Here is a 12,713-nt window from a genome sequence, read left to right on the forward strand (position 1 = left end):
AATATAACAGTAGAGGTAGTCAAAATTTACAGAGTTCAGAAGTAGGATTCACGATATTTAAAATAATAAATATAATTTTTAATAATTTATTTATTTTATATGATATGTCAATTTATTTAGTTTTAAGACATTTTTGTCGAAGCGAGCATATTATTTACGTAATAACACGTTGACTATCTTTTATTTCATACCCATATATAATATGATAAAACTATTGAGTAAGTCAACTTTCGATTTATTTTAATATGATACATGTTTTATACATAAAATGAAAAAATTAACTTTCCAAAAAAATTGAATATTTAAATCTCAGAATTAAAACGTATGTTAAATCTCATTGCAAATCAGATAATGACAAATTGATTTTTTTTAAAAAGGTTAAATCGAAGCAAAACGCACAATTTTTCGTGATTTCAGGATCGAGTTGTATACTTGTATGCACACGCCCGTCCTATATTTCCACAATACGTTTTTTACTTTTGCAAAGAATTAGAGTATATCAGGTAAGATATGCTGAAAGCTGTATCCGTTTTTCTGAATCAATATCCATGTATTATCGCATTCACTAACCAAAAGGGATGCATCAAACCCGACAAAAATAATTCCAAAGGAAAAGTAAAACCCAAGAAAACTTTGATGAAAGATAAGAACTTCGAAAACACAGAGAGAAAAAACAATTGCCACCACGGTAATACATCTAACTTCGACTTCAATTTTAATCAATAATTTCAACAGCACGACGACAACGTGCAGTGCAGGCCCTGCTCATCCACCAGAGTACTGTTTCGAATATGGTCACTTTCCGTTATCTCCACCATATTCTCTCCAACACAAGTACCTTCTTTGCTCTGAAACCAAGATCTATAAACCAACTCCGATTTTGAACACACAACAGCACGAGTACCTCCAGCTTTCGAGTAAGGAGGTGACAATAAATGATATCCGGTAGTACTTAAATCACAAACCAAATCTAAACTGTTCTATCACCATGATTCCATTCCACTTTAAGTACCCAGAAAAAGATGAAATTTGAAGTACTAATCCATGATAGTACATATTAAAGAGACATTTAAGAAATGGAAAATGCATTGACATGCAGGATTTTCCAGAAAGAACCGAATCTCATCTAGGCACATGTAATATCTAAGCATCTATAAAAATTTTGTAAGCTGCTGGGCTCTTGCAAAAAAATGTTTCCAAGCAGTCTGTCATCAGAAAACTGTTAATCCACCCCCTTTTATTGTCACAAGTCAGTAAACACCAACATTGGCTAAAATTCCCTTCCTCTGTAATGCACATCCTGGGGGAAAGAAGATGAATCAGATGAACACGTTAAGGGAGGTAAGCCACCTTGACAATGACAGAGTTAGTTCAAAGCTCAAAAGTTATTGACTAAATAAGTGAGTCAATAAGAACAATACGAACAGTTGCTCATAAATGGTTTTCCAATCTCAGTTTCATTTACTGTTTTAATCCAAATGGCACAAGAGACGGATCAACTTTTTGTTTTCTTCCTCCACCATAACAGCCAATAACACAGGTACAGCAAGATGACAATTAAAACACACCACATACTGAAACATAGAATAACAGAACAGGAGAAGGAAGAAACAATTATCTTACTGTTGGATATGTTGGCATGTACATTACTGGCCGGGGCTGTCCAATTATCATCTGCTGCCCATACTGCATAAGAAGAATTCAGTTTTACTTCCATGTAGATGGAAAAATGTGAAAATATTCAAGAGAAGAGCCATCAATGATGGGGAAAAAACCTGGGCTGCACTTGGATGGTAATAGGGTTGTGGCACATGTGCAGCCTGTGGATTAAAAATAACAGGCTGTGGAGGTGCAAAAGAAGGTCCAATCTGCAAAAGAAAATAATTAGCCGACCAAAAAGAAGAAGCAAGTATAGTTGTGCCCTTGGTATTTCTTCTTTTTTATATTGTAACAGTATATCAATAACTAGGTTCTAGGTGAATGGACGCTTGCGATATACTAAACAGGTCTGACATCTTGTTAACAAATAAATGTAGCATTCAAAATGCTACTAGCATTAATTAATTGAGTCATCTATGATTAAGCTTTCAGATGAACGAAGGCATTTAAGAGAAGTTAGAAGCTTGGTAATTTAACTGGAACTAAAACCTAGCAGCAAGAGTTACATTCATACCCCGACACCTACAGGCATCCCAGGCATGTGTGGAACTGCAGTCATGTTAGCTGGATAATAGAAAGAACTATCAGCAACTGGAGAAGGTGATCTCAGAGTCGTTAGAGATGGAACAAAACTCTTTGCGTTTGGATTTAATTTAAATTCCTGCAAAAACAATTGAAGAGTGAGAAAATAACGAGAAGGATATATTAGGTACAGCAGAATATGAGATAGGAATTATTTAGCATACCCATCCATCTGTGCATTTCATCCATTATCGAAGCCATGAATAAAGAAAAGTGGCTAAATTACAACTGCCATATAAAAAAAAATTGCTTTGTCAAACCACTACTCCCACCTTAGCATGTGGATTCAATGTTGACTTCTCAGATGACAATGAGCCAACAGATGAACTTGGTGACAATCCTCGGCCAGCAGAAGTTGAAGGGGCACCTCCCCCACGATCGGAAGTGGATGATGCAGAACTGCTAGGCCTGGCAATAGAAGTTGCAGTCCCTTGTGTTTTGGGAGGTATAGTACCTTCCAGCGGCATACTGGAAGAGCTTGCCTTTTCCTGAACCTTGGTTGATGTATGTGATGGATCATATGCAGTAGCATTTGGTGACAATCCAACCTTGTCAGAGTTTTCTATCTTTGGTCTCAAAAGCAAATGTGAATCTGTGAACAAAGATATAGATGATGTCAAATAAATGCAACAATAGATAAAAAAACATGTTCTACAAAGTAAAAACTGACAAATTGCTCAAGTAAAAGAGCTGACGAGGCCCAACAGAATGAGAAAATTGGAAATCTATGAATATACTTCGATAAATGCCAGAAAACCATCAGTTTATAAAACTATCCCAGGGGACTCTCTAGAAAGTATATTCATAGATTTTCTGCATCAATATGATACACTGTCAGACGCTATCAGCAAAGAAAATGCTGCTTACCCTCAACTTTTGACACTCGACTTTGGTTGACTACCTGCAGGGGAAAAAATTTGTCAGATGGTAACATTTTAAGACACGAGCCAACTTAATAGCAGTCAGAATGCACTCACCTTTAGCTTTTCTTTGCTTTCACCACCCCATCCAATATCTTGGTTATCATGAAGTCTACATGAAAATTTTCCAATTAGATGCTTCATTAATTTTTTTTAATGAGAGCTAACATTTGACTTCAAAGATAAATAGCTTCGTCCCAGAATTCTTTAAGTTATGCTCTTCCACTAGCATAATAGTAACTGAAATGAAACAACAAACATTAGATATCAGACAATTGTACACCAACCTGCCGGTTTCAGTGGAGGAATCTTTGGGAAGCTGTTCAGATAGCAGTGAACGATCGTCAGAATTTGTATGATAAACATCCCTACTGCTAGAACTCATAGTAGATTGGACTTCTCCCTACACCAGGAAAAATAGAATGAGCAGAAAACATATAGGTTTATTAATAACACCCAGAAACAACACAAACAAGATTAATAGACACTGGCATAGGGGAGAATACAAAAGACTGAGATAAAGCCACAAAATTTTATTCAAGTCCAAATCTTAATATAAATAGTTTCTGGCTTTCACTTCATTTTTCACTGATGAATTGGTAACCAACACTGTCCCCCATCAACTATTTTAAGGCATAGGTACCAAAAGAAAAAGGAAAATGAAACTAACATGAATCGGTGAACCAGCTGAAACAGGAAAACAATTCAGAACTTTTATTTAACAAGGTAAAATACTATAATGAAGAAAACGAAATCGGAGACAAGAAATACCATTAGTGAAGATCTTGATGACACTAGAGTTCCATAACTGGTTTTCCCAATACTCACATTCATGGGAGGGATTTCAGTGGCGGAATCAGAGACATGCCCAAAGGTTTCATCATTTTTCGAATCCAATGATACATCCTCAATCTCATCATATCCACGGTCATCAACTCCCCTATAGACTGATGAGAATCTGGTTTCTTCATCAATTTCAAGATTTCCATCAAGTTGAACACCCCTTTCCTACAGAAACAACATGATGGTATTAAATTGTAAAGTAACAAACAAGGTGTAAAAAAGTCCAAAGAAAAAAAATAGCCATTTCCATCAAGTTGAACACCCCTTTCCTACAGAAACAACATGATGGTATTAAATTGTAAAGTAACAAACAAGGTGTAAAAAAGTCCAAAGAAAAAAAATAGCCTATTTTTGGTCTAACCTCTGCCACATGAAGATCAAGGGTTTCATCACCCTCGATTTCTCTAGCTATCCGTATAGCTTCTCTTTCTAGTTCTCTCATCTGAGGACCTTTCTCAAGCTTTGTTGTGTAAAGTTCCTCGTTAAAGGTGCTCTTCACTCCAAATAAACTTTCATTTGCTTCAAACTGATCCCAGCCCCTGATATTCAGATAATAATACTCAGTCAAAACAACAACAAAAAATAAGTTACATGATACTCCATTGAAGCTTTATCCTGACATAACTATTGATTCTTCTACGTATTATATGGCAGTAATAAATTTATATTACGTTTACTGCTTCAACTAATATATGGTCATATCTAAAACAATCATTAAACTATTCGTATTAAACAATATTTACTGTCAGAGAAATAGAAATTTCAATACCTTAATAACCAATCATACATCTATATCTATATACTTATATTAAAGTTGAGCAAAGGAGACCGACACAATTAGGTCTGCCTTCAATTAAATGACCACATTGCCCTTCACGTTTTGTTTTATGGCCCTTATATTGATACAAAGTATAATTACTAACTTTTTTAACTAAAATCGACTTGACTAAAAAAGATTATAAAAAAACCTATTCAATTAACTAAAAAATATTAATAAAAAACCCGACTATTGCGTGCAATGGGACGCTATTGTAAACAAAGAAAGAACCGTTACGCTCTTCCTTCAAGATAGATAACATGAGATTTCCAACCTATTCCAATGGTCATCAAATGTGTTTTCAGTTTCAGGAAATCTGGGATCGCTGTCATCTGGGACCCAAGGCTGCAATTCTCTTCCCATGTCAACATGCCGGTATTGTGATATGGAGGAATCTGTCATAAGTTCTCGCTTCTTTCCATGCTGCATTTCTTTGGTTAAACCATCCCTGGTAACAGGCACTCCCTGTTTCAGTTCAATAACAAAGTTTATCAGCTAAATTTCAAATTACAAAGTGGACATTTGATTAGAAACTTTTTGCTTCATAATTGCGACAACTTCAGCAGTAATGTTGCTACAAAAACACCTCCTGGAAAATTGAAAAAGAATAAGTTTTTCAATACACAATTGCATTTGCACATATTGACAGCCATTCTAATCTGGTATGATTGTATCACAAAAATATTTTACAAGTGTATATAAGAAACAGGACATAGCAAAACCTTTGCCGTTAGTTGCACAAAATCCTCAGCCTGTATGATCAAAGTCCTTGGAGGGGGCCTGCTTGGAGAATCCAAAATATTTTTCTGACCAGAAGAACCATCATTGATTAATTGAGCCATCTTGAGAACAACTCCTGCAAAAAAAACAAAGGCCACTTTTCAAAGAAAAAACCAAATTCTATTTGCAAAAACATGGTCTAAAGCAGTGTTCTAAAACTCGGGCTAGGCGGCCACCTAAGTATCTCCTAGGCGCTAGGCGCGTTTAGGCGGCTGACGCTTAGGCGCCACTTGACCGCACCGAAAAGGTTCTAGGCGGCCATCTTATGCGGCAAGGGCGCCTAGGCGGTCCTAGGCGGTTCAAGACGGGCCTAGGTGTTCAAAGTTTTGTTGGCAAATATTTTTTGGGCTTTTAACTTTTGAAACCGAATTAAACTAGAACATGACATGACATGAAGAAAGAATTATAGGCTCGTGCTTTTAATTTTTTGGGATTGAAAGCCCAATTAAAACCACGATTTGTTGGCTTGCTCTTGCCCTAATACGTCCCTCTCATCTTTGTCTACTTACTTCTGCACACATGAAAAAATCAAACCCGACCCTAAAAGTAATTTTTTCCTTTATTTTGATTTCTTTTGCATTGACTATTATTCTGATCCTCCTTAGACAAGAAGAAGCAGGAGGAATGAACCAGGTGTCAATTGGATTTTAACAGAGTTTGGGCAAAAATTTAGTCTAAGAATCATTACAAGTCTCTTGATACCGTGGAATCCGCCTAGCGGCGCCTAGCGAAATTTAGAACCATGGTCTAAAGTAAAGCATTAGCACCCAAAAGTGATATAGTTGTAAACTTTGTGAATTTACTTTTCTATATACCTAGATCCTCAGCATTTGTTGCATGAAATATTCCTGAAAATACAGATCCATCCTGCACCTGGACTTCCACTTGATGTCCAATAAGGCACGTCGTTAAATATATTAGTCGATCACGTGACGGCATTTCAAGCCCACCTCCTTTACCTGACATTATAAGTGTTAGGAAAAGAAATATTGCATTCACAAATACCAATGATACGTTGACGCTTACCAAAATATATCCTGCCAGAATTTGTGGTTCCAACATTGAATTTACTATCAAACCTAGTGACAGTGCCCTTATCAGCTCTACGACGGCTGTATCCATTAGAGGAAGACCCGGTCTGCATGACTTGTTGCGTATTCATCTTTAGCAGAAAAACGCGAGTATATGCAGATAACTAAGACAACAAACTGCAAAAGGCGGCAGGTAAATAAAATGGTTTTTTTACACGAGGCATCAATACAACTTAATCACATAGATAATGCAACAAATAATTGATGTAGCCCAAAGATTTGTAAAAAGGCTATGTTACAACTTATCAAATTAACTCGTAGCAACCAAACCTGAACCCATAAATAGTATAGACAAATCGCAAATATTTGAAAATTCCCTCCCGTGAGTGACTTCAGGAATTTTTATTGCACACTATACAATCATACTAATTTGGAAACATCGAATTCCTATGAATTTTAGGATAGCTTCAACCTTTTAATAAGACAACAAAAAAAGGGAACAAAAAACCCACAAGAAAAAGCCTCCAACATGCATAATCAAAAAAGTTTCATCACTAGTAAGTACAGATATCGATTTATTCCTGAAGCATAATAATACAGCCTCCTACAGCACTCATAGTATCAAGCAACAATGAAGCAAAGCAAACAAACAATGACATACACAATACAAACAACTCAATTTTTCAATTGATTTCAATTTTAAAAGGGAGTTAATTGCGACAAAACCCTACAGTTTTTCTTCCTTTTTCTTCGCTGATATTACCGATTACGCCTTAAAAACAAAACTAGGAATAAATTAAACTATCGTTGACTAAAAACCTAGAAAAATCCTCTCCTGTCAATCGAAAACCCTATGATCCAACACAAAAATCAAGAGTACAACACAGCGTAGATGTTGAGACAGCTGTTTACAATGAAGTGGAGAGAGAGAACCGCCCGATCTGGAGCTAAGAAAGGTGTAGAAATCGGAATCGGTAATAAGTGTTGGGAGATTTGTAAGGCTCGTAGACACACAATAACACACGGAGTGAATTTGGGTTTGAACTCTTCTGTTTTATATTACAATTCCTTTTTTGAAAAACAACAAGAAGCTTTTTTAAATTTACAGTTCCAAACTTCTTGTTGTAAACAAATTAAGGGGGTATATTCAATACAGAAAATTTATTGATTTTTAATTAATTTTGTAGATTTTAAAAATCTAGATGTATTTAATTAAAACTTTTACATATTCTTCAGAAGTCTAATGGTATTCAAAATAAACTTTCGTAGAGTTTAAAAAAGTCAAGTGATATTCAACATTGATTTTTAAAAACTATATAAAAGTCTATAGGTATTCAAATTTTCCATATACTTTTAATAATTTCATAGAATTCATTAACATACAAATATTAAAGCCTAAGGTACAACTATAAATTGTAAAAAATTGTATTTGGTTCAACCCAAAGATTTGGATGGATTTTTAAAACTTCTAACTCATACACAAGCTATTTATTTTTCTCTCTTCTCTCATCTATCTCTATTACTCTCTCAAATTTTCGATGTGTATCTCTATATATATTTTTCATCTTATCTTTTCAAATTTTTCATTTTTTGGCTGATTATTCATTTAATAATTTTTTATTTTAATATCACAGGAAATTTTGAATTTTAGAATTGATTTTGTGATTTTTAATTTATGATTTATACAAATTAATATAATATTCAATAATAATAAAAGATGATCAAACAAAATGTTGCTTAATTCTTAATAATTGAATAGTCTCGTCGTAACAACCATGATTTTTTAAATTCATTTTAGCATTTTCAATTAATATGTAAGCTATGATATTTTTATACAAAATTATATTCACACAATACTAATAATATTCTTTTCACGTGTATATTATCAATTTAAAGACAATGTTACATATTAATCAATTGATGTATTTTGAAAATTTTACAAACATGCATACAAATCCACATATATACACATGCAATGATTAAATGATTTAACTTTTAAATAAGTAAATTTATTTATTAATATAAATATTGAAAAATAATTTCAAACTGAATATGTTATATATGTTAATTAATTATTGGTTCAAAGAAATTAATAAAAAAATAATATGTTATGATTAAGTACAAAATTTATAAAATTCTATAATGTCCACAAAAGTCTATAAAAATCTTGTAAAAAAGTCTACATAAATCCAGATAAATCTATTTATAAATCTGTGAGATTCTGTAAAAGTCAATAAAAATCTATCAAATCCATAAAATCTATCATTTGAAAAAGTCATTAAAAATCATCAAAACTCTGAATTGAATACACCTCACTAAGTCAGTTTACGATCTTTTAGAACTAATTCGATAAATATTTGAGTTATTCAAATTTGAGTCGAACTTGAACATGTTCGAATTTTTTTCGAGCCATATTTGAGCCCAAATTATTTTCTTCAATTGTTCGCGAGCCTTTATATTTTATTAATATAATATAACTACATATTAAACAAATAAATTTCAAGTCTTTCGAGTAATTATTTTCAAACGATAGTTTGAATAAAATCATAAATCTTGATTGTATTCGAATCTTGTGAGTGACACTCAAAGTCGAGCTTTAATTCGAGCCAAATTTTTTGGAATTTTCAAATTTTGAATTGAGATCGAACTTGGATAGAACTAATTCGATTTGAATTCAAGTCATTAAATATTTTTCATATTCGACTCGATTCGATTTTTTTATGTCTGAGTTTCCAATCCTCTTAAAATGCGAATCTTAATGGAAAGTTTTTAGATATTCATGTGCTAACAATTATCATGTAGTTCTTGGAAATATAAAAATTTGTACTATTCTATTTATTTATTGTTATTTTAATATATATATATATAGACACACATACACACACATCAAACTGTAAAAACAATTCCAATTCGATAAAAAAAAATTATTAATATTACAAAAAAATAAAATATATTAAAAATTAAAATCACAAAATATATTCAATCAAATTAATCAAAACAAATAATAATTTAAAAATATATCAATTTCATATAAACTTGTGTACTACATGAGAAAATTATATTTTACACGCAATACGTACTCTATACTAATATTATTTATTTTAAAGAAGTGAATTAATAATTATTTTTACATTATTTAAAATAATCTATTATTTATAATTTTATTTTCTTTTTTTAATATATATTTTTAGTAATATTTTTGTTCGACTTAGTTTATATATAAATGAATTTAAAATATTAAAATGTATATTGTATACACTATATATTTTAGTTAAGTTTAAAATTCATGGGGATTGACTGTTAAATAAAAAACAATTTGTACTCTCTAAAAAAATAAATAATAAACAAACAATTTTTGTACTGTCAATAAATACTTAAATATATTATATTAATGTAAAAAATAAAATGGATCTTGGGATATTTTTTTCCCTGAGCCCATGTTGTATTAACTCTCTGTCGATCCGCCGCCATGTCAAGGCCCAAGAGCAACTTGGGCTAATTTTTTTCCAATACATTCACACGTCGAGGCTTTCGTAATACTTTTCATTTTATCAGCTATCGATTTTTATTAAATTATCGTGTAATATTTTTAGTCATAACTCTCGTATGCAAGAATAATTAGAGAAAAAGACATAAAATTAAGTGTTTAACGAAAAATAAAAAAAAAATATCATCACTCATTTGTATAAATTATAGCCATTGTTTTCACACGTGTGCGTAGTTCACTGATAATATACTTATATAAATTATAGTCATTATTTTACCCGCAACATTTGTGCATAGTTTGCTGATATCAATAAATCATTTGGATTTGAGGTTCATATCTCCATATGTTTTAATTGATCATTTGAAACCACGTATTTTGTGTAACATTATTTTTTAAATCAAGCATTTGAGTAGAATACAAACCGGCGGCGCATTAGTTGGGAAATTCTACATAAACATTTTTACTTTCCTCCACGTAACATATAAATAACGTAAATAAAAATATAATCAGCCAAAACCTAATAGAATATCGAGTAGATCTCTTGTGAGACGGTCTCACGAATCTTTATCTGTGAGACGGGTCAACTCATCGATATTCACAATAAAAAATAATACTATTAGCATAAAAAGTAATACTTTTACATGCATGACCCAAATAAGAGATCCGTCTCACAAAATACGACATGTGAAATCGTCTCACACAAGTTTTTGCCTAGAATATCAACGGTGGCTGCAAAAACATAATAAGTAGTCCATACCAGTTGTCGGAAAAAAGCATATTTTAAATATATTTTTTTAATTATAGAACCTCGATATCAATTTTCTTTTTATAATTTTATGATTTAATTTATTATTTTAAAAATATACAATTAGTGTATAGATGCTAGATACATATCAGGTTTATGATAAATCTACAAAAATATAGTACATACATGTTGTGTGTATGCCTCCATTATTATTTCTACTTTATATAATATAAGTCTGTATTTGTAGAATGTCTTTGTTTGGATAAATTTATTTGAAATAATTGTAAATTATTATATCTCGGGAGATTATAAAATGTGTGTGGTAGTATAATATATGTTCACTATTTCAATTGCGAAGAAGGATATAATATCATAATATTTGAATATCATTAAACACACGTGTGCCACAACTATTGTTCGTGATGTTTGAATTATTATAAAATTCAAAATACTTGAATATCATTATTATCATCATCTATGATATTTTTAAAAAATTGAAAAACACGTTAGAGTTGAAGGAAATGTCTTCGACTCGCATCATCTACCATTATATCGAGTGAATTACACGTGTGGGCTTACTCCACTTATTTACGTCAAACGCGTGTGGCACAACTATTTTTCTTGTACAAATTACAACCTTTTGCAAACATTTTACATCTTTACGTGAAAGGAGATACAAACGATTAACATTTAATTTCGAGAAAATCAAGTTACGTCATCCATGCCTCCTACTCGTAGATCTACAGACAAACATAATAACAAAGGAAAATATTTGTTTGGTTTACTACATTTGCCTATTTTGAGTTTTAGTCTACTAAAATTTCAAATTTAGTTTTTGTGCATTAATTTTTTATTTATTTTATTTAAGTCATAGTTCTGAATAGACAAAAAAATGTTAATGTTATATACCAGAAAATGATGATGTGACGTTGAAAAAAGTTGAGTAGTCCAATGTCACTCCAACAATCATCATATCAAAACAACAAATTTTTTGAAAAATGAATAGACCAAAACCCAAAATCAGACAATTTAATTGATAAAAAAAATTTTACTTGTTAATTATTAGACAAAAACTTATGTGAGACGGTTTTACGGGTCGTATTTTGTGAGACGGTATCGCGGTTCGTATTTTGTGAGACAGATCTCTTCTTTGAATCATCCATGAAAAAGTATTATTTTTTATTGTGAATATCAGTAAGATTGACATGTTTTACAGATAAAATTTCGTAAGACGTCTCATGGATGAATGGAAATTCGATAGTGTCCCAATCCCAACAAAAAAAATAATAATATGGATGAAAATGCTGGGAAATGAGAATATATATATCTGGCAAAATGTGAACAACATCGTGTCTGAAAACAAGCCTGAATTCTCGAGATTGTCATTTGGTCAAATATCAAAATGACAGTGCCCAATTATCAAAAGCTATTTCCCCAAGGCATGGTTCCTAATTCATGGAACTCCGTACAAAAAATAATTTTATAAATGGTCACCTACTCTCTTTTATTATGTTTCTTTTTTCCATTTACGTTATTATCCACTAAATAAAACATTTAATATTATAGTACACTATTTTTCAAATTTTTAAAAAATAAGATTTCCATTATAACATAAGATATAAATGTGTGAAATAAAAGAGGGTGAAAGGCATTTTCTTTAAAAAATTAAATAGTTTTTAATCAATATATAAAAAATAAATTACCTTAAAAATAATTATAAGTAGAACCTAATTAAATTGTGAAGTAGTGTCGGGTCCCGTGTCGAAATTAAAACATACAGTTGCATGCGGAATTAATGGTTGGCCATGTGGTTTCAACAATAAAATAAATTATTTCACCACCATTGTAG

The 12,713-nt window shown here is 31.7% G+C and overlaps 1 protein-coding gene across 3 annotated transcripts; it reads right to left on the minus strand.

The window, feature by feature from the left end:
- Window positions 1-616: 616 nt before the first annotated feature.
- On the minus strand, window positions 617-7,706 carry LOC142542484 (polyadenylate-binding protein-interacting protein 3-like). Of its 3 annotated transcripts, none has more exons than XM_075649132.1 (15): window positions 7,545-7,706; window positions 6,628-6,809; window positions 6,417-6,560; window positions 5,544-5,677; window positions 5,096-5,286; window positions 4,366-4,543; window positions 3,990-4,169; window positions 3,449-3,564; window positions 3,219-3,273; window positions 3,109-3,142; window positions 2,514-2,833; window positions 2,174-2,320; window positions 1,776-1,868; window positions 1,624-1,686; window positions 617-1,300 (listed from the first exon to the last, which is right to left on the minus strand). In XM_075649132.1, the coding sequence occupies exons 2-15, from the start codon at window positions 6,761-6,763 to the stop codon at window positions 1,271-1,273; spliced, it is 1,821 nt and encodes a 606-aa protein (XP_075505247.1). In that variant the 5' UTR covers window positions 6,764-6,809; window positions 7,545-7,706; the 3' UTR covers window positions 617-1,270. The 3 variants fall into 3 exon arrangements, with proteins under 3 accessions (XP_075505247.1, XP_075505245.1, XP_075505246.1); XM_075649130.1 differs by having other exon boundaries at window positions 3,933-4,169; XM_075649131.1 differs by lacking the exon at window positions 7,545-7,706 and adding an exon at window positions 7,364-7,533 and having other exon boundaries at window positions 3,933-4,169.
- Window positions 7,707-12,713: the final 5,007 nt, after the last annotated feature.

The sequence above is a fragment of the Primulina tabacum genome, chromosome 4, assembly GCF_025594145.1.
Source record: "Primulina tabacum isolate GXHZ01 chromosome 4, ASM2559414v2, whole genome shotgun sequence".
Classification (NCBI taxonomy): domain Eukaryota; kingdom Viridiplantae; phylum Streptophyta; class Magnoliopsida; order Lamiales; family Gesneriaceae; genus Primulina; species Primulina tabacum.